This window comes from Adiantum capillus-veneris, chromosome 29 (genome assembly GCF_014529385.1).
Source record: "Adiantum capillus-veneris isolate H3 chromosome 29, ASM1452938v2, whole genome shotgun sequence".
In the NCBI taxonomy this organism is placed as follows: Eukaryota; Viridiplantae; Streptophyta; class Polypodiopsida; order Polypodiales; family Pteridaceae; genus Adiantum; species Adiantum capillus-veneris.
The window spans coordinates 24,226,701-24,251,846 of NC_140959.1; the positions used below are offsets into that span (position 1 = coordinate 24,226,701).

At 43.6% G+C, this 25,146-nt stretch overlaps 1 protein-coding gene across 1 annotated transcript; it reads left to right on the forward strand.

Moving 5' to 3' along the window:
- The first annotated feature begins 2,162 nt into the window (after positions 1 to 2,162).
- LOC147418908 (serine/threonine-protein kinase ppk30-like) lies at positions 2,163 to 14,880 on the forward strand. Its single transcript, XM_086505350.1, has 7 exons — positions 2,163 to 2,944; positions 3,633 to 3,798; positions 3,914 to 3,964; positions 4,044 to 4,226; positions 4,542 to 4,635; positions 4,732 to 5,525; positions 13,998 to 14,880. Exons 1-7 carry the CDS (start codon positions 2,484 to 2,486, stop codon positions 14,217 to 14,219), a joined length of 1,971 nt encoding a protein of 656 aa, XP_086361476.1. The 5' UTR covers positions 2,163 to 2,483; the 3' UTR covers positions 14,220 to 14,880.
- The last annotated feature ends 10,266 nt before the right edge of the window (positions 14,881 to 25,146 follow it).

Here is a 25,146-nt window from a genome sequence, read left to right on the forward strand (position 1 = left end):
AAGCCCAACCCATGACTCAAAACAATGTGATAAGGCATCCGTCATTGGTTAACACCGAGCTTTTTACCATGCTTGATGGCATAAGGTATGAGGTTAACATTGATGGCACACTAGGACATGAAGTGGGTGTGCACTCCTGGTCTGCCCCAACAAATGGTCCTAGCTTTGTGACTATGGACATCTTACACATCAATGTTGCACGCTCTTTTAGATTTTGATCTCTCTCCACGCCATACATTGGTTCAATGTTGTAGCTTTGCTGGATCCGAATATACTGTGGTGCATCGGTGTCCAAGTCATTTAAACATTGTGTCATATTGCCCACAATATTATCTATCACCTTACGGATAGCCTTTGCATTGTAAACTGAGAAGTGTGACCGAACTGCTTCATCAAAGAACGCTCTCTGCATGTCTCACTCTCGAATGTGGAGGTGATCTCCTCCATGGCCAGGACACAGTTATGATCTTTGTTTTCAACTCCTTCGTTTCCACAAGATCCATCTATGCTACAATGATAACATTTTTCATGAATTTTAAGGACAACATAACTTGAAATTTTTAAACAAATATGATTATCATTCAATGAAACTAATGATCGCTCTAGCAACCATCAAACTAGCTTAAAAAGTAGGGCATAGAGTTGATGCCGAGAGCAACACTAAAGTAGCCTATAAAGCAGGGCATCATTTGATGAGACTAATGACAACTCCAACCCAATGCTAGAGTTGATGCTGGGAGCAACACTGAACTAGCCTAAAAAGCAGGGCATCATTCAATGAGACTAGCGACAACTCTAACCCAATAATAGAGCCGATGTCAAAAGCAACACTAAACTAGCTTAAAAAGCAAGGCATAATTCAATGAACTAACAATAACTCCAACCCAATTGATGCCGAAAGCAACACCGAACTCGCCTAAAAGCACGTATACATAAATCACACAAAAGACGTAGAAAGCAGCCTATTAGCTTGTACAACGACACTCCTAGTCCAATAATCAAGTTTGTCGTTCTATGGGAATGAAAAAGGAGGAGGTAACGGGGCTCCTTGCCTACTTCCTACTCATAAGATACTTGATAAAAGGAGAGATTTTCTTGGTTGATCAATACAGTAAACCCTCCTAGCTAGACTTGATAGAAATTTGAGTGAGATCTATGACAATGCGAAATAAGCTGCCAGTAGAGGTCTTAAGTTAATAGTAGAGGTCAAGATACAAACAAGTGGTCAACTTTACTGTCTATGAATATGAAGGTATGAGCCCCCCCCCCCCCCCCCCCCCCCCCCCTTCTCTCTCTCTCTCTCTCTCTCGCTCTCTCGCTCGTGGCAAGGGTGTTAAAACTCCTTAAAAGAGCATAGTTTAGAAGGTAACCCACACATTTTCCCAAGGTTGAAGGTCCATAACTAAATCTACATTTGGCTCTTAATGGTCATCATGGTTTGCTGGGTTTGCCAAATCATCTTTTATTTTGTATGATTGGTACTGATTCTACATCACTCACCTTTCACTACTAATAGAACAATGATAAGTATTTTTATCTCCAACAGGCTCTTTGGCATCCTGCTATCATTGGTGAACCTTTTGAGCATCCCAAAATCAATTGCTAAAAGCTTTGGAGTATTTGTAGAATTATAGTAGCATCTATGAAAATATGGTAGTAGGAGTCTATGTGCACCCCCCACAAGCACTACATAAGAAAGATGATCGAGTTGAAGGATGGATTTGTCACAATGGTACATGGTATGATAATAGTGCAACATACAAGTTTTTTCCCCCATTTTTTAAAACTCTCGTTAATCTTAAGACTTTGATCAATGCATGTGTATGTCATTTACAAGCAAGCCATAGGTTTGCCTATGTGTATAACGTGTATCATAATGTGTATCTTTGCACAAGTACCGTATATCGTGTGTGTATCAAAAAGTTTTGGCATACTAGGTTGGGTGTGTTTTAAGTGTGGGTATGTGTGTGCGTGCACTCCTCCTTGCCTCTCTCTTCCGCCATAGGTGGAGGAAGTTTCACTTAGAGTCTCTTAGTCAAAGCTGTGTGTGTGTGTGTGTGTGTCCATCTCGTAGAAAGCGTGTCTCCGTCTTCTACATCCGATGCCACAGTGAACGAAACAACGAGAATTTGAGAAAGAGAGAGAGGTGCCCGCCGGAGGCGTCGGTGGGCAATTTCCTTCTACCTAGTTCCCGACTAGTCTTCCGCGCGCAAAATGAGGGCGAATGCGACTGGGTTTTGTCATTCTCTACAACAGCGCGCAGCGGCTTTCACTGTGGTGAACGTCCTCTCGTTTGTCTATGTCGGCCTCCATCCCGATGCAAAGGCCATTCGTCTTTAGCTGAGCGAGAACTCATCTGCGCGCGAGATTCTTCATAGCTCATTTTTTAGTGGCCGCGAAGATCTGTAAGCTTGAACAAGTGTTGACGTCTCTTCTGCTGCTTGCATTGTGTGGTCACGGTTCTGGCGAGGAAAGATTAGGCCATGTGGCGCTTGAAGCAGCTTATCCCCAAAGATCAAGCCGGTCTTGAGGGGAAAACAGTGGATGTGGGCTCTCTTCGTTTGCAGATCCGAAGTACTATTGCCCAAGGGGGCTTCTCACGTGTTTATCTTGCTCGCGATGCCCAATCTGGCAAGCTCATTGCCCTCAAACACATCATATGCATTGATTCAGAGTCCCTTGACCTTGTAAAGAAGGAAGTCTTGGCTCTGAAAGCATTTCGTGGGCACCCCAACATCATCACTCTCGAAGCTCAATCCATGTATGACCTAAATGGTACCAAGGAGTGCTTTTTGGCCATGGAGTACTGTGAGAAGATGATGGTTGATGTCCTTGACAATCGTGGTGCTGGCCATTACGAAGAGAAACAGTTACTTTTGATGTTTCGGGATGTCTGCAATGCAGTTTATGCATTGCATTCTCAAACACCTCCAGTGGCTCACAGGTAACAGTTATTTGAAAAAACCCGAAAGAGACAACAGGAAGATGTGTATTTTCTCATTGAGTGTCTGAGCATTAAAGGAAATTTAAAAGTTTCATTGAACAATCTGAGAAGTTAAGAATGAGGGAGCATCCAGGTGTTTTATTGCTTCCAGAGATCCCAGAAAAGCACTCAATTTGTAAATATTACTCAAACCACTTATGACAGATGTCTGGCAGGTCTGACGCATTTTTAGGTTGGAATTTTGCATCTATGAGAGACTTGTCTGCTAAACAGGCCGCTCATGGCTTCTCAAGTTAGATCACTTTTTTGCAGCGGACATTTGCATAGTCGGCTCTAAAGATCTTGCTTGCTTTTGTACATCTTTGCAATCTGATTTGTAGATAATTGGCATTTCCTAGCTGACTTATAATCACTTAGTCAGTATGATCTTTACATCACATACACCAGGTCAGTCAAATGATGCCCTCTACAATGCATCGTGGAGGTTTTAGGTGCACCTAAATTTGGGGCATGCCGTTTTATGTATATCAGAACAAATTGCTGCATGCGCATGCTCGTGATACTAAGCTTGAAAGAAATAGCCCTTTAAAATTTTGCTTTAGTTTTCCGCTAAGGATCTTGCTTGGTAATCATTTGTGTTCAGGATCTTAACTTCAGGTTTTCTTTATGGTTATATTTGTACTGGTAGGGATTTAAAAGCCGAGAATCTATTACTTGGAAGTGATGGACGGTGGAAGCTCTGCGACTTTGGCAGCATTTCCACCAATCATAGACGGTTCGATAAAGCAGCTGATATGGGTTTGGAGGAGGATATCATCAGGAAGCACACAACGCCTGCCTATCGAGCCCCAGAGGTTGTTGAGTGATTGTTAACTTGTTTTGGTGAAAAGTCTTTGGGCATTTGCATCGCACTACTCAGAGAGGCTTTAAATTTTGTTTGATATATCTTTACTTGACATATCTTGACAGATGTGGGATCTTTACAGAAGAGATATCATTTGTGAAAAAGTGGACATCTGGGTAAGAATTGATTTGGTCAATCAAATAGTTATTGGCTAAAATTGTAAGTTACAAGCCAGAGGCTTTAATTTTGTGACAGGCACTTGGATGTCTTCTGTATAGAATGGCTTATTTTAAGAGTGCATTTGACGGGGAGTCAAAGTTGCAGATATTGAATGGGAATTATCGCTTGCCGGAGCTGCCGAAGTATAGCTCAACAATTACAGGCTTGATTAAGGGCATGCTTAATTCCTGCCCTGAGGACAGGCCAACTGCTATGCAGGCAAGGGCTCCTGCTTGAACGGCCTCTTCATCTGCATGAACTAGGTTAGTTCATTGTGGCTGCCAGCTAGCTGATTTAGCATAGTGCAGTGTCTTTGGGAATTCTTGATTGAGCTTAACACTTTTGTTGCATATGAAAACATTAAATCCACAGAGTTGTTGCATGAGCTTTGTAACGTATTCTATTTTTATCATGTTTTTACAATCACTGGGAATATTCGTATGGTGTACACATCAACTTCAATCAAGGCTTAAATTAGAAGTTATATGATGTGAGTTGATTAGTGGATTCTGACATTGTTCAATCCATTTTCAGGTATGGCAAAGAGTAAACAATGCTTTAAGTGTGGATTGCCAGATAAGCAGTCCGGATAGGGCTCCGGCATCATTCACATCAAATGACATTGGTGGTAAGCGCAGTCAAGAACTTGTTTGAATGCAAGTTGACTGTGATAGTTTTTGGGTTTGATATGATAAGCAGCTGAGTTTCAAATTCTTACATGCAGGAAATACGGGCCAGAGTAGGCAACCTTCTGTCATGCCAACAAGGGCTCCCCCCCCACCACCTTGCAAAAATCCAGAAGGAAACGTATCTTTGACAAAGAAAGAGCCAGACCAGAATTTTCCAGTAAATGCTGGGAAAGGTGGAGGTTTGGGTTCCTTCTGGTCAACACCATATGCACATGATGCTTCATACGATGTGGACAAGAATACTCCTGTCAAAGAGAAGACAGCCAATGAACTTATCTCTTCATCTAAAAGTAACTATATGCATGGAATAGACAGTGCAGCTTCTCTTCTCAGCGAGTCTCAATCAGTAAAAAATGAAACTTCAAAGAAAAGGGGAACGCCAGCAAGTACTCATCCAAGAAAGAATCATGGTGGTGGCCAGATTTGGGATGATGATGAGCATAATAGGCAGCACAGGGTGGCCTCAAGTGTTGCACCATCTCACAACGTTCCTCATGTTGGAAACACAAGGCAATCTACGAAGGAGGGGTTTGCTGAGTTTGTTGCTGACTTTGAGAATGCTTCAATTTTCAACCCTGAGAAAAAAGATATGGGTGCGGAAAGCTTGCATGGGGAGCTAGAAAGCTTACGAGCAGAGCTCAAACAGGTTCAAAAAGAGGTCTTAGAGATCTCCACGAAGTGTGAGAAACTCACCTCAATTTGTGGATCGCAGCAACTTGAAATTCAGCAACTGAAGTCTACCCTTGTGACAGCAAATAGTCAGCGTGATTCTGTTCAAACTAAGGGACCGGTTTCTCAAAGGCAAATACCCTCTGCATTATCTTCACAGGTAAGCCATTAGTAGTCATCTAGCCAGTAAAAGTATCCCTAATGGTGATCAATTATGTCTAATGAACAAAATTAGTGAACTCTAGAAACTGTTTGAACCTTTGGAAACCTAGCCTATTGTCACAGAGATGGAAGCGAGTGCTTAAAACACTTTCGGAATTATTCAATTGTACTGTTAAAAAATTATTAGGAATAAAACTAAAAAGTACTTGAAATGGACACGAAATTGGGGACCAAAATATGGGCTGGTCGCCCCCCCCCCCCCCCCTCCTCATGAAATTTTTCTGTAGTTTATCAACTGATTCTTACAAAACACATGAATCAGAGAAACAGAGAAATTTGTACTGTTCTTTATTCCGGAACTATTTTGATGCAAGAAATGCATGACGTTCCCTAGCTCAGTGGTTGATTTTTTTTTCCGAGAAAAAGATTCTTCCATTAGTTAATAAAACTGCGTTTAGGGCTACCACCACCTCTGCTGGAGAGGGCTACATCAACCAAAAGGGGAGACTCTCCCAATGAAAGCATATGTACAATGAGGGCTAAATCAAGAAATGGGAGGAGAGAAAAGCCACACAAGTGGACGGTAGTACCATCTCGGCTCACCCCGGACATGGTGAAGAAAGGCCGAGGGCGCCAGAGTCATAGGAACGCCTCCCTGCGATCCCACATGCGGCCGAAGCTGCCCTGAAGTCTCTCGAACTGTTCCTTGAGAGTATGAAGGCGAGCCTCGAAGATGTGGAAGCAACGGGTCCGCCAAATGAACCAGAGTGTCAAGCCACAGACGAGCTCCCAACACAACTCTCTCTTACTGCACCACCCTTATGGGGTAAGCTCTGTAATAGGCTGGAGTGTAGGTCGACCCCCCTTATCTTTATCATCCTGCTGGTGGAAGATAGCTCAAATTGTAGTGCAGGGCCCGTGAGGGTGGACCAAGTAGCTGCCCCTCAAGTGTACTGTCGCGCTATGGAAAGAGCGGGCATTAGCTGAGGGACCCGAAGCTGAACCTGCTGTGCGAGAGGGCAGTCCCACAGGCAGTGACGCCGACTCTCCAAAGGATGGTCACAAGCTGCGCATGCTGTCGAAAGGCCACTATGTACTAGCCAGCTCCCCACTACTGCAGCTCTGTGAGCAACTAGCCATTGGAACAAAGTGACTCGTCGTGGTTGTCTGGAGTTCCACAACCTCGGCCAAAAGGCTGACGAACTCAACTGTGAGACCCTCCTCCTGCCAATGAAGTGCTGCAGCAGGATGAGCCTCTCCGTGCTGCCAGTATGTGACGCCCCAGTCGAGGAGTACTGAAAGAAAGGGACCCCTGGGTGGTCGGTTGAAGAGGAAGGTCCCTCCAAAACCACTCTCCAGGATCCCACTGCACACGTGCCAGAGGGCAGCTCTCCCAAGCCCAAAGCCTCCAATGGCCTGTCTGAAGAGCTGCGGGGTCAGGATCTATGACACAAGTCCTTCCACACATGTCCACTACTTGTATCCTCTGAAAACAGCACTCTGCAAGCCTTTACTGAGACTCTCTGTAGTCGACCCTCGCCTTGGATCTCGAAGAACATGGAGGGTATATACTATAGTCTCTGAGCAAGCTCGAACTACAATGAGGACCTCCAGTCGCGTGAAGGCCCCCATCCCATAGTAACGGGGAATGGCCGTTTTCAGGTCTCCGTTCCCCGTTCCCATTCCAAATTCCCGTTCCGTGTTTCAAACGTGAGTACTCGTAATAGGGAATGGCATTTTGTTCCGCGTTCCCATTCCCCGTTCCCGTTTCGGTTTCCCGTTCCTGGTAACTATGCCCCATCCATTTAGGAGTTGTTGTCTCTAGAAGAGTGAGCCACTCAATTGGTAAAGCCTCTTTGATGTCCTGACACATGCTCTGCACCCCTCTCATGCCGTGCAGCTGGATGCTCTGTATCTCCTCTGGCAAACCTGAGAACTGAAGCCTATCGCCTAGAGTGTGTGCTGGACTCTCTGCCATGGGACCCCAAGAAACATGAGGCCTACTACCAACCAAGTGGCCTATGTGAGTGCTGATCATGGGGTTCCAAACAAGGGGTTGTCTCAAGTGCTCCTCCGTGCAAGGGGTTGATGCTGCTCTAGGCCACTCAAACAAGGGGCTGTCTCAAGCGCTCCTCCGTGTAAGGGGTTGGTGCTGCACCAGGCCACTCTGCTGCTGCTCCCAAGAGCAAAGCAGACTCGCACCAAAACAATCCTCCAGTCTCTTGCTCAGACCAACTCTGCGCATCTCTGTAAAGATCCATTTGATGGAAGTCTCCAAGGGCCTCCTGCATGAGGCACTCCAGCTTTAAGCCGCTGAAGCAAAAACTCCTTCCAGGGCTCCTCCCCTAGAAGCAGTCTTCTGACAACAAACTTCCCAAGAAGGCCCCCTGAGAATATGGTAGAATGATGACCTGCCAGGCTACTTTGGCCCTGGCTAGCTGGGTGTCGCGTCCTTACCAAAGAAAGTTCCTGATCAGCCTCTCTAATTGGCTGATGCAGGAGCTTGAAAAGATCCAACAAGATGTAATGTACCACATAGTAGCCAACAACACCTGGTTGGCGACTACAACTGTCACGAGGACGTGGTAGTTATTAACCATGTCACAGAGATGTGGCAACTGCTAACCTTGGTTGTTGGTTTCTTTCCAATGGGGTTTATTTTATTTGTTTTGAGACCCTCTTTTTGAAGTAGCAAACGGTCGGACATTGTATGGCCAATGTGAACGGTAGATTCACCCGCAGACGGGAAGTGGTCGGCACTGGAATTCGTATGGTAAGAGGATGTCTAGGCTCAGAGCAAGATCATATAGGTCCCCCCCGTCGCACTTAGCAAGTTGGTGGATACTAGGAAGTGAACTCAATTAAGGCGTAAAGTCAAGGTGGGACTACCAACAAAAAGTATCCGACAGTTGGGCCACATTGCACTTTTGGATGCGGCTCCAATGAGGATAGATGGTCAGAAGACCAGTGGGAGCCCAACGGAAGCATCTCCTAAAATTTAGGGAACTGCTATTTTGGGCCGTGAAATGTGTTCGCGTCATTACCTCTGGTATGACTAGGGGAACACTTTATAACTCTGCCGCGAAGTCAACTGACGCGTCGGTTGGGATATTTTTAAGCGGCGAACCCGAAACGGGAAAATGCTTGAAAATGCGCCAAGTGTCACATTTTGGTGAACTTTCCTCTTGCAGAAAAATGAGCGCTGAGTTTTATGTTGGGAGAGGCCTCATTTCAGCTTTTGTCACAGGTTAAGAGCTATGGAGTGCTTCCTTTCCCTCTCATGTACAGTGTGGTGCTAGGAGTGATGCCCTGCACACTACACACTGCTCTCTCTCTCTCCCCTACGTGCAGTTATGTGATGCCCCACAAGAGGGCTACTCATTTGACTGATGTACAGTTGTGTGGGTTCATGCTTTTGTGCTGAGGCAAGAGCCTCCTTGAGCAGGAACAGGGGTAGCTAACTGCTGCTCCAAAGCAGGCACTGGTGAGGGTCATAACCTCACCGTACAGGTGCAAAATCAGCGCTGTGTATGCGCTGTAAATTCACTGTTTTTCAGCCGTACGGACGCCAGGATCATTCTGAGTCGTGCCCCACTGGCAAAGGACAGTTAGGGGACTGTTTGGGGCTGAAAACAGGGCAAAAACCAGTAAATACAACGTGCTGAATTTACTGTTTTTGGACAGGAATCAGAGGGTATACGACAGTGCAAGCGAGTTCCAGCAGGGGAATTGGTTTCGTGCAAGTTTTGGGGCTGTTATGCTGTCGAAATTTGGCCAAATCAAATGGTATCTAGGTGGATACACGTGAAGGATTCCCAGGACCTTACCTTGTAATTTACCCTCCTAAAGAATAAAGAAATATCGAAAGGGGCGCCAATTTTGGGGCCTACAGGTTGTCGGCGTCTGCTCGGAGCATTCTAGTTTCCGAGCTGTGTGTGTGATTAAGTGTTAATTTCCATTACAGGTTCTCTTTGCAAAGTGCTCTTTGTGTGTGTATAAAGTAAAGAATTTCGGGTGAAAGCCAACGCCTACCGCCCTACGGGCCGGTTTCAACAACTCTGCCTGCCAAAGAGAGTCGTGCCGAACTCCAATGTAGCAACTTCCTCCTGATGGACAGGAGGAGGGGAGCAATCTGTTGCTCAGAAGACAAGTCCAAGCCAACCTGACAGCCCCAAGTAGCGAAATGTAGTCCTTGGAGGAATCCATCTAAAACCCTCCCCTGACAACCAATAAGGCGTAGAAGCACTGCCAACCCAGAAAGCCACTGTCTGCTCCAATTGATCAGTGCGTCTGATGCACAGTAAAACGTCTCAGAGCCTGCTTACACCTGTGTAGACTGGCCTCCTGGCCCTCCAAGTACAAAGCTAATCGTCGGCAAACTCAACATCCAGTAGCTCATCGCCCCGAATAGGGAGTGCCCCGAATAGGGAGTGCTAAGCCACGCAGACCAACCTTCTTTGAAATCAAGAATCTGCTCATCGCCTCAACACAGAAGAGAAAGAGAAAGGGGGCTAGAGGGCAACCCTGTCTGACCAAGCGCATGAACATGAATCGGTCCCCTCTACCTCTTGCCAAAAGCACCTGACTGTGTGCACGTCGTAGAGGGCTGACCAAGCATGTGAGAAACCCATCCTGCATAGAGCACCCTCCAAGAAGTCCGAGTCAACTCTGTCGTAAGCCTCTCAACTTCGAGAAGAAGTATCACCAGATCCTCATCTTGGAGGCGTGCGAGGGCAGACGCCTCCCAAAAAGTGAAGATGTTGTCAAGGATACCGCGCTTCTTGACAAAACCTATTTGGTCCCATGTATAAGGCTCTCTAGATGTGGTTGAATCCTCAAACTTAGAGCCTTGGCTAGAATTTTGTAGGTTGAGTTTGAGGATGGTGATGGGCCGCCACTGTGAAATCTCATCCAAGGAGCCACCCTCTTTGGGAATGAGGTAGATCAAGCCCTCACTCATGCTGTCAGGCATCTCTCCTGTGTGCAAGATGTATTGAAAAGTGTTGTAAAGGTCTGAGCCAAGCAAGTCCCAGTACTCGAAGAAAAAACTGGGAGTCAAACCATCCTCACCAAGACAACTACCTTGGGGTGCTCTGAGGGCCTCATGGAGCTCCTCTAGCTGAAGAGGCAGCTCAAGCCTTTGGCGCATCTCCTCAGTCACAAGACATGACATCTCTGCATGCATCCTGACGCTCTGCTGACAGCAGGTCACGATAAAAGTCAGTAGCAACTACACGCATATCCTCTGGCTCTGAGGCAACTGACCCGTCGGGTCTTCTCAACTGGCTGACACTCGTGTGCGAATGACGGGGTCCCACTGTCTCAAAGAAGTTCCCAGTCACTCTGTCACCGACCTGGGTCCACTGAGACGCTTGTCGATGGAAAGCAAACCCATGGCGCCTCTCCTCTATGCTGGCTAGCTCCTGACGAGCTTGTTGCAACTGCTCCTCCAAACAAGGACTGTCTGGGTGCTGCTCCTTCATCCTCTGCAAGGAAGCAACGCCTCGTCGGAGACGGTGAATTTAATAATGCGAGGGTATTCCTAAAATAATTTCACATCCTTGTATTGGAGCAACTAGGAAAGAATCTCTGTCGGAGTACTGACCGACTTTTAAATTCAGATGTCCTTGAACAAGAGTGGAGTTTGTGGTCAATCTCTGAAAGGCTGAACTAAAGTTGATTGGGGTTCCCAACCTCTCTGAGTGAGACCCAAAGGATAAAATTGTCTGTCGAGCCTAGTTCAAAAAGAATCAGGACTCTGTCCATTAAGGTTGCCCCATCTCTTTAGAAGTTTCCGTTTATCTTTCTTCTTCTTAGTGTTGGCTTGTCTGTTAGGGACTAAGTTTTAAAGCAGGAAGCGGAGAATCTTTCTTGAGATGTGAGCAATCTGGTTTCTTCGGGCCTTTTTCACCACAAAAGAAACATTTGCCCATTGTTTAGAGCTCAACTGCGTAGTTGCATGAAAATGTTTCAATAGTTGGCCAACAACCCAAGGATGCAGGAGTTCTTACATGCTCATACACGGGGTTTTTTGACTTTGACAGAGGGTTTTCAGGCTCTGACACAAGGTTTTCAAGCTCTGACACAAGGCATGACTGAGCCGTTGTAGAAAAAGGAGATTTTCAATGCACAAAGGACTCGTGATGCTCGAGGGAAAGCCCATGTGATTGAGGATCCAGCGGTGTCCATTGATCTCAAGCAATTTGCTTTACTTGGATAGAAACCGTTTGTGAATGGTTGAGGGAGTAATGAGCAAGCTCAGACTCTTCCGTTACCTACTTCATATTCTAGTTATTTTGGAGGTGGTTCAATGTTTCAAGCTATGGCTGGACCTTCCACATGTTACATGCCAGGGAATGTGTTTGGGACAATCCAAACATGCATGGTTAACCCTATGTATGGGAACATGGGTGTCCAACCAGGTTTTCAGGGTGCCTATGGTCAATTTTGAATGCCTGGAACACAATTTGGCATGGCTGGTTTTTCGCAGCCATATGCCCAAAATGTAGATATGACAGGTCAAATGGGTGATGTGAGTACTGGAATGGTCAACCCCGGAGCACCACTTTTACAGACACATGTTTATGACAATTTGACTCCTTTGAGTTAGCCTAAAGATTATAAGGAAGGTAGGCAGGCAGTGAAGTTTGAAACTTTCAGGGGAATTGAGGATTAATTGAAGGCTTTGACCTTCATACAACAATTTGATGCAGCTTATACTAGAGGAAACTTCACAGAGTCTTCGAAGATACGCAAGGCTGTCACTTTCTTGAAAGGGAATGCGCTTCAATGGTAGACCGCATTGTTGATGAATCAGGGTCAAGCCCCTGCAACGTGGGTCCATTTCAAACAGCTTTTTGCACGTGCATGGCTTACAAACACTTTTGAAGTGGATGTGATGACAGAATGGCATGAGTTGAATGCTAAACAATGTGCGAATCTTGAAGAGTGCAATAAACAGTTTTGGGTCGCACTGTTGCCAGTAACCTCCTTTAGGTTTGTGCCATTATTAGAACAGATTGAGAAGTACTGTTGCATATTGCCCAAGAAAATCAGGGACTATTGCACAAAGACTACTGTCATGAATATGGCGCAGTTGATTGAGAATGCGAGAGTTGCCAGCAATCTGAAGGGAGATTTCGATGGATTTAATAGCAACAAGAGAGGGTCCCAAGGCAAACAGCTTTCAGCCAAGGGCAATGCTGCCCGCAAAGAAACTCTCTATTGATGAAGCTGACACGTCCACGAAGCAGTCTAAACCTTCTTCTGGACGAGACAACGACAGAAAAGGCATTTCTTGGCAAATCTTTTGAAGAAAGGAAAGCTCTAAGAGAGGCCAAGAAATGCTACATTTGTGAAGAGGAGGGACATTTTGCGAATGAATGTAGAGAGAGAGAGAGAGAGAGAGAGAGAGAGAGAGAGAGAGAGAGAGAGAGAGAGAGAGAGAGAGTCTCCTGAACCAACCAACCGTGGCAATGGATAACTAATGATAATACAACGGGGGCAATGGGTTGCATATGTACCCACCTAAGTAAATTGCCCTACACAGACTTTGACATATAAGTAAAATAAATACCTAAAAGGCAAAACAAATAATGGGATCACATTGGGCAGTTCTCTTGAGATGCCATGACTTAAACCCCCCCCCCCCCCCCCCCCCCAATTTTAAGATTTTTTTCTATTAGTTTATCAATTGATTCTTACAAAACACATGAACCGGAGAAATTTGTACTGATCTCAATCTTGGAACTATTCTGATGCAAGAAATGAATGATATTCCCTAGCTCAGTGGCTGAAAATTTAATGTACCTATGGCCGGGAACGGCTATCTTTGTCTTGTTCTGTTTTCCAATGTGCGAGAGGGATTACTTATGTTATCTGCGTGCTTACGGAGTGACGAAGCGAGGTCGCCTTTGCTGAAATTTGGTGTTCAGAGTTCGTTTGAGGGCTGAAAATCGGCAGCCAACAGAGCACTTGTCTATCCAAAGAGGGACGCACACAAGCATCTCCTGGCTGTCCTCCACCTCCGAGTGCATTCCTTAGCCTTTGTATGGCCTTCAAGAGAGTGAGAGCATGAATATCGTGTGTGAGAGAGAGGGGGGGGGGGGGGGGGATTGAGAGTTGAGAGCTGAGAGAGGAACTCTCTGCGTATGTATACTCCGCCAAAAGCTCCCAAATAGTAGCGCTACAGTTGCTTATAGCTGCCTATGCCTTTTCTAAAAGCATTGCAATGGGTTGTTTTTATTTACTTTTGTTTAGAAATAGATAAAGTGATTTAGTTTTTTGTTTATCCATTTTCTTGTGTCTTGTTTGTGTGTTTAGTGATTGTTTAGCCTTCCTTATAATTCTCAAGTTCAGACTTTTTTGACCTTAAGAACGCAAGTATAATGCAGAGAATATGTAAAACTGGTTACTTTTGTCTGTTGAAGCCATGAGTCACTCATCAATATCTTGGTATGTTTTCCTACAGAGGCAAGAACGAGCAGCGGGCCCAATTTGGGATGTGGAAGACAGTGGAAGCTCTCCAGGGTTTTCTGCTAATGAGCCACAAAAGTGGAAGGCTTTCAACAACGATGTGCCGGAAGTGTGGGGTTTAAATGAGAATGACAGACTCAAGACCTCAACAACTTACTCCACAGGAGTCCTGCAGTCTTCTAACCACACCCAGCCTGCTGGCTGGTCAGAATTTTGATCAAATTTTCAACCAAAGGGAGAAGTATATAACTTGGTTTGCACTGGTATTAACAGCGATCAAGTAAGATCAACAGCTTATACCCTCACTAGCTTGTTGTGAGCCAGGTTTTTCATTACCAGCGATGCAATCACGCCGTATATTTCTACCGCAAGTTTCTTTACATTGTGGAAAATCACTCTTTTACTAAAATGGAAAGCCGGAAGGCTCCCTTGTAAATATTACAGAGTACTTCCATAATTGAGAGATGCACAAGCTCTGTGCTCTTCCCCATAAATTTCATGATATGCTGAAAATGGTCGAACTTTTAAATGTGCAGGAATCTAACTTCTTTGGCTCCTGAGAAGTTGATTATGACTGACATAACATGGGCATTGTGGGTGTTCTCATTTTGCATGCACACAGTATGGGGAAAGTCTTGGCAGTATACCTTTACTATCTTTTATGCTCAATGCAGCATAAAGATAATAAGAAGGCCCCAACATTCACAGAACATGAAAGACGGACTTACGTCGGTCTATGATGCCTATTGTGTCATCCATTTGTATTGAAGGCCCCAATATTGAAGCAATTGTGAAAGAAACTAAATATGTCGCGTACTCGGGGCGACCAAATATGCTATCTTTAGAATGCAAACATTGGCTTTATGAGTCTGTGTTTTACTGGGATCTTGTTTAGATTACTCAAGCACTCTCATGTAAGTTGCTTTCATTACACTTAATCTTCTTCCTTGAGCAATTTATGTAAGTTGCTTTCATTACGCTTCTAAAATGTTGGGTCCATAGGTGGGGGTAGAGGAAATGAATCAAAGTGATTATATGAAAGCGCGAAGCAGAGGGTACCAGTAGGTGTGCGTCGTGATGTAGTGTAGGATTGGGGCAAGAAGTAGGTGGAGTGCAGCAGAGAGGAAGTGCTAGGGATCGAAGCAGGGAGAAAGAGCTCACGTTTTTTGGGAAAACTTAATGAGTGAGTTTTTGTTTTTTTCATTTTTATTATAAGTGACTTTAAAAAATTGTGTTCATATTCACATTGTATAAAAATGTACAAAATGGGGTTATTTAAGCTTTTAACCCAAGAACTTCCCACTTAAAGACATAAATGACGCTTTTAAGTTAATCAACTCCCACCAGCTGTATGCAATGCTCACGTTGAGCCTTAGCAAAACTCTTGGTGAGAACATTTGCAGGATTATTCTGTGTATGGATCTTAGTCAAGGTAACTAGACCATCCTCCAATACTTGATGTATGAAGTGGTACCACACATCTATGTGTTTGGTACGCGCATGAAACATGGCATTTATGGCTAAATAGCGAGCACTCTAACTATCACAACCCAACACGGGTGTATGAGCAGGCATGCCAAGTTCTTTTGCAAGTCTGCCCAACCAAATGGTCTCCTTTGAAGCCTCTGTGGTTGAAATATATTCAACCTCAGTAGTACTCAATGCCACAATTTTTTGCAACTTAGAACACCAAGAGACTACACCACCAGCAATGGCAAATACATATCCACTGGTAGATTTCTTGCTATCCATGTCACTTGTCATGTTTGCATCACAATATCCCTGCAACTTTAAGTCACTTTTTCCATTACAAATACACTTCGATTGTGTACCTTTCAAATATCTCAAAATGCATTTGACAGCTTCCCAATGCGCTTTGCCAGAATTCGACATGTATCGACTAACAACTCCCACTGCATAAGCAATGTGGGACGAGTGGCAACCATAGCATACATAAGAGAACCACAAGCTGATTCATATGGGATTCCTTTTATTGCTTTCAATGCCACCTTATCCTTTGGGCAATCTCTTTTGCTAAGCTTAGCGTATGGAGGTAAAGGTACTCCAAGAGACTTAGCATCATCCATATTAAACCTGTCAAGTACTTTTGCAATGTACCTTTCTTGAGATGAAAACAACAATTTCAGCTTTCTATTTCTTTTAATACGCATGTCCAAAATATTCCTCTGCATCACCCAAATCCTTCATAGCAAATGCTGAATTTAGCTTACGTTTCAGAGCATCAAGATTAGTCTTATGTTTCCCGGTAAGCAACATGTCTCATCAACATTGAGAACAAGTATGATGGGACTACCATTTTCATCCCTTTTCGTATACAAACAACGATCTGCATGGTTGCGTTTAAAGCCTTGAGACAACATAAAAGTTTCAAACTTCTTATACCACTGCCATGATGATTGTCTCAAACCATACAGAGCCCTTTTCAGTTTGCATACAAGTTCCTCGCGTGTAGGAGCTACAAAACCTTCAGGTTGTTTCGTGTATATGTCCTCTTCAATGTCACCATACAAAAACGCTATCTTTATATCCATTTGATTCAATTCTAGATCAAGCACCGCAACAAGAGCAAAAAGGACACGTAAAGTTGTAAGCTTTGCAACAGGAGAAAAGATTTCTTGAAAATCAATTCCTTCTTTCTGTGCATATCCTTTTGCAACCAATCTTGCCTTGTACTTGGGTTTTTCATCCACAATCTTAATCTTGTATACCCATTTGTTAGGAAGAGCCTTTCTCCCTTTAGGTAATGGCACAAGATCCCAAGTATCATTTGCATACAAGGATTTCATTTCCTCTTGCATTGCAAGCTCCCACTTACTGCTTGACTCACATGTCTTAGCCTCTTTATAAGTGAGAGGCTCCCCTTCATCTGTTAGCATAATATAATGCAAAGAGGGATCATATCTACTCACATTTCGCCTTGGACGAGTAGAACGTCTCACCCAATGATCCACATTATCTGGAAATGGGTCTATATCAGGTGGAACAATGATATCATCTACAAAGGGCTGCTGTACATCATTTTCAGCCCTGTTTTCAGCATTGTTATGTGGCTGCACATACCCTTCAGGAGCTTCATTTTGCTATCCAAAATCATCTGGCTTAAACACCACTGGTTCATCAACATTTTTAGCCATATGTGGTGTATCCAAAGGTCAAAATTAGGCCTAATAGGTGGCTGTACATGCTGAGATTTGACCTTCTTATGATCACCATTAGAGGCACAATTGTATCTAAGCAGCCTTACTTTATTAAAAACATCCCGGCTGCGTACAACCTTCTTGAGCTGAGGTAACCAAATTCTGTAGCCCATTTCACCTTCTTCACCGTATCCCATGAAGAGGCCTTTAATGGACTTTGCATCCAGCTACTCCTCAACTCAGATCTTACATGCACAAACGCTTCGCAACCAAAGACGCATAAGTGATCATATGAAGCAGGTTTACTAGACCAAACCTGTCCAGGGATGTCACCTTTCAAAGACATGTGAGGGGATCGATTACATATATGCACTGCAGTTTTTAGAGCTTCTCCCCAAAATCCACGAGGAAGATTGCTGTGGACAACATGCATCTCACCCTCTCACATAAAGTCCTATTGTATCTTTCAGCCACACCATTAGAAGAGGGCTGTATGGAACAGTAAGCTCCCTCTTAATGCCCAAATTTTCACAAAATTTGTTAAATTCACCACTTGTGAACTCAACCCCATTATCCGTACGCAAGCATTTCAACTTTTTACCTGTTTGGGTGGTCACAAATGCATGAAATTTCTTAAACGCAGCAAAGGCTTCATCCTTAGATTTGAGCAAATGAACCCAGATTTTTCTAGAATGATCATCAACGAAAGAGATAAAATAATGTGCACTCTCCATAGATTTAGGGGGCATGCTATAAACATCAAAATGTACAAGATCAAGCACATTAGATTTGCGAGAGACACAGAAGTAATAAGAACTTTTCACTTGCTTGCCATATTGACATTCATTACAAAAATCAATCTTTGTGTAGCATCAAGCTTGTTTAAATTACAAAGCTTAGTAAGGACTTTTTGGCTCATATGGCCAAGCCTCTTATGCCACAACTCCATATGTGAGTTAATTTCAGCCAAAGCAATAAATTTTCCCAACAAGGCCTTTCCATGCAAGCAGTAAAGTGTCCCTTTCTTTGTACCTTTTACAATCAGCCTTGAGCCTTTTGTCATCTTTCATGATCCTCTCTCAAACAAAATATTGTAACCATGCATATCCATTTGACCAACAGAAAGCAGACTCTTCTTGATTCCTGGCATATATCTAACATGCAAGATAGCTCATTTGTGCCATCTATAGAAAGATGCACGGTGCCAATACCCTCAATGGAACATGCATGATTTTTCCAAGGTAAACATGGCCATTGCTGTCTGCAACAAAAGTAGAAATGCACTCCTTGATAGGAGTCACATGAAATGAAGCACCGGAATCAACTATCCAAGTTTGGGATAATGCATCATTAACAGTCAATAAAGCATCAATTAGATCACTCTTGGTGATCTGCATATCCTGTGTATGAACGTTGAGAGAGGCATCAGACTTATGAGCATCATCAATGGACAAAGTGGCACATAAGATGTCTTCAACATCTGACAACTTCTTAATAACAACACTAGAGACCACATTGGCCTTTTCTTTGTCCTTTGGGTTGTCCTGTGTATCTGTCTTGATCTCCTTCTTCTCTTTCTTTTTGTCTCCACCGTTCTTCTTCCTTTCCAATTCTGCCTTATAGTACATGCAATCGGGTTTCTTGTGACCTTTCCTCCCACATAGCATGTCACATCACCCTTGCCTTTGCTGGCATTTCCCCTTTCTCTACTCTTACTCTTACTTCTCTGTGCATAGGCATTCTTCTTCTTTGTCCTGCCTCTAACCACGTTGGCTGAGCCACCTCCTTCTCCACTTGCTTTCCTCCTGATTTCTTCATTCAATATTGAACCCCTAACTCCATCAGAAGTCAAGTTGGGATTATTTGACAGTGAGATCACCAATGTTTCCCAAGAATCAGGTAGAGTCATCAACAAGAAGATAACTTTGAGCTTATCATCAAAAGGGGGCAAACCTGAGTCCTGTAATTAACTGAGATAGAGTGCATGTAAACAATGATAAATGCTTTGCAACGCTCTTGGACTCATCTAACTGCATGCCAATAAGTTTTCGCATCAAATGCACCTGATTAACTAGGGTCGTATTCTCATACGTTGCCTTCAATTTCTCTCACAACTCAAACGCATCGACAAGACCCTTGAGATCTACCAAGATCTCGTCAGAGACAACCATTTTAATGTAGGTAATGGCCTTCTTGTTCAATGTAAGCCATGCTGCATCTGACATATCTTCTGGCTTCTCTGCTTCAAGTGCCCTGTCACAATCTTTAAGGAAGAGGATTCCTTGAATCCTATCCTTCCAAAGATCAAAACCTGTTCCCTCAAACCGCTTGATCTTGAAGAGATTCTTAACGTCAGAGGAAGTCGATGCCATAGTTGCAAAAAAAAGAGGGATTAAATGCTGAAATTTTTGGGCAAAATGCACCAAAAACAGAATATAACCTCGCTGCAATGTGCACAAAAGCTCCAAAGTGTCACAGAAGCAATCTAAACCAAAACTATGCAAGTTTAGGCAAGAATAGTGTTGGAATTGGGGTTGCAGAGAAACACACACAGCTTGGAGAAGACGAAGGAAGCTCAAGGTACACAATAGAGAGAGCTACTTGGTGTGAAAGGGAAAGATAGATAGCCCTAGAGTGATGGGCGTATATACAATGTACGGGGGAAAAAACCTCCTAAAGAGGGAAAAAATGCCCCGGCGGTCCTAGTATGTTCACACACATCACTATCACATGTATATGGTAACAAATCCCCCCTATAGTGATGCGGTGAACGAGAGCTGGCACATGAGTAAAAGGAAGTGCCATGCCCTGAGGACATGATCAGTCCACAAAGGAGAGTAAGCCCAAAGCTTTGCAGAAATCTTCGAGCTTCTTACGAGACAATGCCTTTGTGAAAAGATCTGCAAGGTTGTCCTCTGTTGGCACATAAGCCAAGCTAACCTCTCCTGCTGAGAGCCTCTCCCTGACATAGTGGTAATGCACCTCAAATGTGCTTTGTGCGCGAGCATCGAAAACTGGGTTCCTCGCAACTGCCAATGCACTCTGATTGTCAGTGTAGATAGTGTTGGCAGTGTCCTACCAACACCCAAATCAACCATAAGGCGTCTGAGCCATACACACTCAACCGTAGCTGTGAAGACTGTCCTGTACTCAATCTCACAACTCGAAGTGGCCACAGTTGGTTGCTTCTTACTCAACCATGATATACATGAATTGCCAAGCATGAAACAAAAACCACTTGTGGACACTCGCGTTTCAAAACAACCAGCCTAATCTAGCTCTGAAAAAGCATGTAAATCTGGCGGCAATGATCCCCCCTTGGGATAAAACAAGCCAAGATGTAAAGTGCCACTAAGGTAGCGAAAAATCCTCTTGACAGCTTGCCAATGCCTAGACCCTGGGCTATGCATAAATCTGCTGACCTGTGAGACTGCAAACTGAATATCTGGCCTCGTGTTGCATACATAAATGAGGCAGCCAACAACAGTTTGGTAAAGAGTGACATCAACAAGATCGCTAGCATCATGTAGACTCAACTTCAAACCTGTTTCCATGGGAGTGGGAATAGGTTTGCAATCCTCAAGTTTAAACTTACATAACAATGTCTCTATGTAACTTTTCTGATACAAGGCAATACCACCATCACACCTGACACAAGGAAATACCACCATCACACTGATTAAACTGTACGCCCAAATAATGATGCAACAACCCCCAAATCTTTCATCTTGAAAGTAACATTCAAATCAGCCTTAAATTCAACAATATGTCTCTCATTTGGTCCAATGATCAACAAATCATCTACATAAAGAACCACAATGAGAAGTACATCACCCTCACGCTTTACATACAATGTGCTTTCTGTTGGACTGTTACGAAAGCCTTGTTTGACCAAATGAATGTTAGCTTTCTCATACCAAGCACGAGGAGATTGCTTCAACCCATACAAATTCTTGTTACATTTGCACACTTTGTCCTCTTGTCCTTTCTTGACAAAACCGCGAGGCTGCGTTACATAAACTTTCTCAAATATGTCACCCTTCACGAAAGTAGTGACAATGTCTGATTGATGTACATCCCAACCAAAATGAGATGCCAATGCACATAGAAAACGCATAGTAGTCATACGACAAGTGTGAGCAAAGGTCTCTTCATAATCTATGCCTTTTTGCTGTGCATAACCTTTGCAACAAGTCGAGCCTTATGGCGATCGATCTCACCATCCAGCTTGCGTTTCAACTTCTAAACCCACTTCGTACCAATGGCCTTTTTGCCAGGAGGCAAATCACATAAAGTCCATGTGTCATTTTCTATAAGTGCATCGTATTTTGATTGCATGGCAGCCATCCAATTTTTTGAATTCTGTGCTTCATCAAAAGACAGAGGATCCTCAATATCATGCAAACTAGACACAGCCAAAGCATAACAATCTGATGCATAAGATGCATGGCGAGAGCCTGAACAAGTACGACTAGACAAAGGTGCATCCAATTTACTGTCACGAAAAGTGTGCACCAGCCATTTTGGCATACCTCTAGCCTTCTCATTTTCAACCCTTTCCTCATCAAGTACATCATGTACATTTGCATCAGTAATAGGCTGATCTGTAACATTTTAAGAAACCCCCATAGGCTGTACATTTGCCTCATTGGAACTTACATTCGTATTTCCACCACTAAAAAGACGCAACAAAGTGTCATATATGTCCTATGAGCTTACATTATTGTCTCTAGTACATGACAGCAAGGGCTGAACAGAATCTTCCACAAACACTACATCCCGTGAAACCAGAATACGTTTTGATTGCGGATGATACAACCTGTAACCTTTGCTTTCAGCACTATAACCAACAAAAATACATTTGACAGCCTTATCATCCAATTTTGTGCGTTGTGTTTGTGGCACCAAAGCATATGCTAAATAGCAAAAAACACGCATGTGCTCAATAGAAGGCTTTTTATCATGCCATGCTTCATATGGAGTAATAGACTGCAAAGCTTTTGTAGGACACCTGTTTAGTACATAAGTGGCACACATGATGGCCTCAAGCCAAAAAGAATGCGGCAAAGCTTGACTTTTAACCATACATCGTGCCATTTTCGTAAGTGACATGTTTTTCCTCTCAACAACACCATTTTGCTGAGGTGTATAAGGCACTGTACATTGGTGTTTCATCCCACGACTAGCCAGAAATGCATTGAATTCATGAGACATATACTCCCCCCCTCGATCGGAACGGAGGGTGCCCATAGTACATTTTGAAACATTTTCAGCCATAGCTAGAAATTGTTTGAAGCACATAAAAACTTCGGAGTTCGCTTTAAGCGGAAATACCCATGCATGCCTGGACTAATCATCAATGGAAGTCACAAAGTAAAGGTAATTGCCCAAGGACGGAGTTTGCATGGGCCCACAAACATCACTATGCACACGCTGCAACCTGCATGTGGCCCGAACTGAACCATCCTTTGGAAACTTAGAATGCTGCATCTTACCCAAAATACAGCCTTCACAAACATGTTTGACAGGTGCTTCAAGAGGCGGCAAAGAAGCAACCATATAAAATTTATGCAAACACAGCAAACTGACAAAATTCAGATGACCAAAACGTGCATGCCAAAGTTTTGCATCTGAAATAGCCCTTGAATCTGCAACTGTATTTGCAAAATTTTGTCCACACTTGTAATACAAAGTGAGCTTATACATCCCACGGCACAAAAGCCTAGATGCAATGATTTCATCACCAAAACTGAGATCATGAACTGTACATCTGTCATCCACAAATTTGACTACAAGTCCAAGTCTAGCAAGTGCAGATACAAACAAAAGATTCTTCTTGATCCCAGGCACATAAAGTGCATCAACAAAAGTGTGAAAGAACTGCCATTAGCAGTAGTAAGCACAATCTTTCTAACTCCCTAAACCGGATAAGAGGCATTGTTGGCACAAGTGACTGAATTCCCATGAGGGACAAACTCGAGAGAGAGATGAACAATTCACGATGTGAGGTAATGTGCTTTGTAGCACCACTGTCGAAATACCACACGTGAATCTGCAACAACTGACATGCATGCATCATGGACAACAGGATTGTAAGTGCACTCTGCACTAAAAGCCCATTCTGCATCAACATCAGCATTATAGTCTCCTTTTAGAAAAGACTCAACAATGATTGCATTTGTAGTGGAACCAACATTTGCAGTGGAACCACCCTCTTTCTTCTTAGCCTCTTTGGCCTTTAACTTAGGACACTGCTTAATCAAGTGATCATTAGATTTACAATAATGGCAACGCATGTTCTTTTTGTCCTTATCGCCAGAATTGCCAGACGATGTGCTGTCAGCAGAAGCATTGGGAACAAAAGTTTTGCCACTCGCAGCAGAACCATAAGAAGTGGCTGCATTGCTTTTACCACCCTTTCTTTGAGAAGCAATAAAAGCCTGTTCAACTGCACGCTGTCTAGTCTTGTTTTTTCTGGAAAGTGACTCTTGCAACAGCAATGTGCATAATGCATCAAACTTAACAACTTCTGGATTTCCTTGGGTCATAAGTCTCCAAGTACTAGCAAAAGTCTGGTAAGAATCTGATAAGGCATCAAGAACAGTCTGCACAAGGGAACTGTCTGAAATGACTCCACCTGCAGAAATAAGTTGCTCATTGATATCCTTGACACTAGCAAGGATAGTGTTTATATCATTTTCCTCATGCATAATCTTCGACTCCAGCTCTTTACGTAGTGAAGCAATTTTAGCCTCATTGCAACTTGCATACAGACCAGCCAAAATATCCCAAACCTGTTTTGCAGATTTTGCTGAACGGATGTGAGGAACAATGGTGCACTTCACAGACAACGCAATCAATGCATGAGCCTGCGCATCCTTTACATCCCAACGAGCTTGTTCTGCCGTAGGCAAAACAACTCTAACAACAGCAATCCTTGCAGCAAGACTTGCAACATCCTCAACGTCACCTACATCCTCAGAACCAGGATGTACATCAATGCCCTGGACAATATTCCAGACGCCCTTTGACACAAGAACGTGTTGCATCATATAAGCCCACATAGGGTAATTGTCCCCATCCAGCCTGTCGTCAGCAGCAAACATCTTGAATACATCTGTGTTGTTGTCAGCCATGATGAATGCTGCACCTGATGTGAAAACTGTCCATAAATAGGAGAAACGAAGCGGGAACAACACGTGCTATATAGCACAAACCGTAGAAGACTGTAAGGCACCTGTTATACAGAAAACAACACTGACAAAAACTCTGCACAAAATGACAAAATCGTATGTGCAGACCTGCCTGTAGTGAAAACGGAGGTCGAAATGAGACCGAATAAGAAATCTGAGCAGACTGAGCTCTATGAGCATCTCCCAAAATATTTGTTGACCTGCGAACGCTCACCAAACCTCACTGTAATCGGAGAAAGTGAGCATACGTGTGTTGGAGCAGCTTGCGACTAAGCCCGAGAGGACGTAACCTGCTCTGATACCAATTGTTGGAATTAGGGTTGCAGAGAAACACACACAGCTTGGAGAAGACGAAGGAAGCTCAAGACACACAATAGAGAGAGTTACTTGGTGTGCAATGGAAAGATAGATAGCCCTAGAGTGATGGGCGTATATACAATGCACAGGGGAAAAAACCTCCTAAAGAGGGAAAAAATGCCCCGGCGGTCCTATCGTGTTCATACACATCACTACCACATGTATATGGTAACAAATAGCAATTTTTGAATTTTATTGTGCAAAAAATTCAACAAGCAATTTTTTACCCAAAAACAACAAATGTTGTTGTTTTTAACCTCAAAGACTGTACATAATGCAAAAACACAGCCTTTGGGAGCATGTATGGACAAAAGCCACAATTTTTAGCATAAAAGTATAAAAATTGACTCGAAAAGGGTATTTTGCATCCAAAACTTGCTTAATGCTCGGGAATTACAACATTTAATACTTTCCCCAATCCAAATACAACAAATGT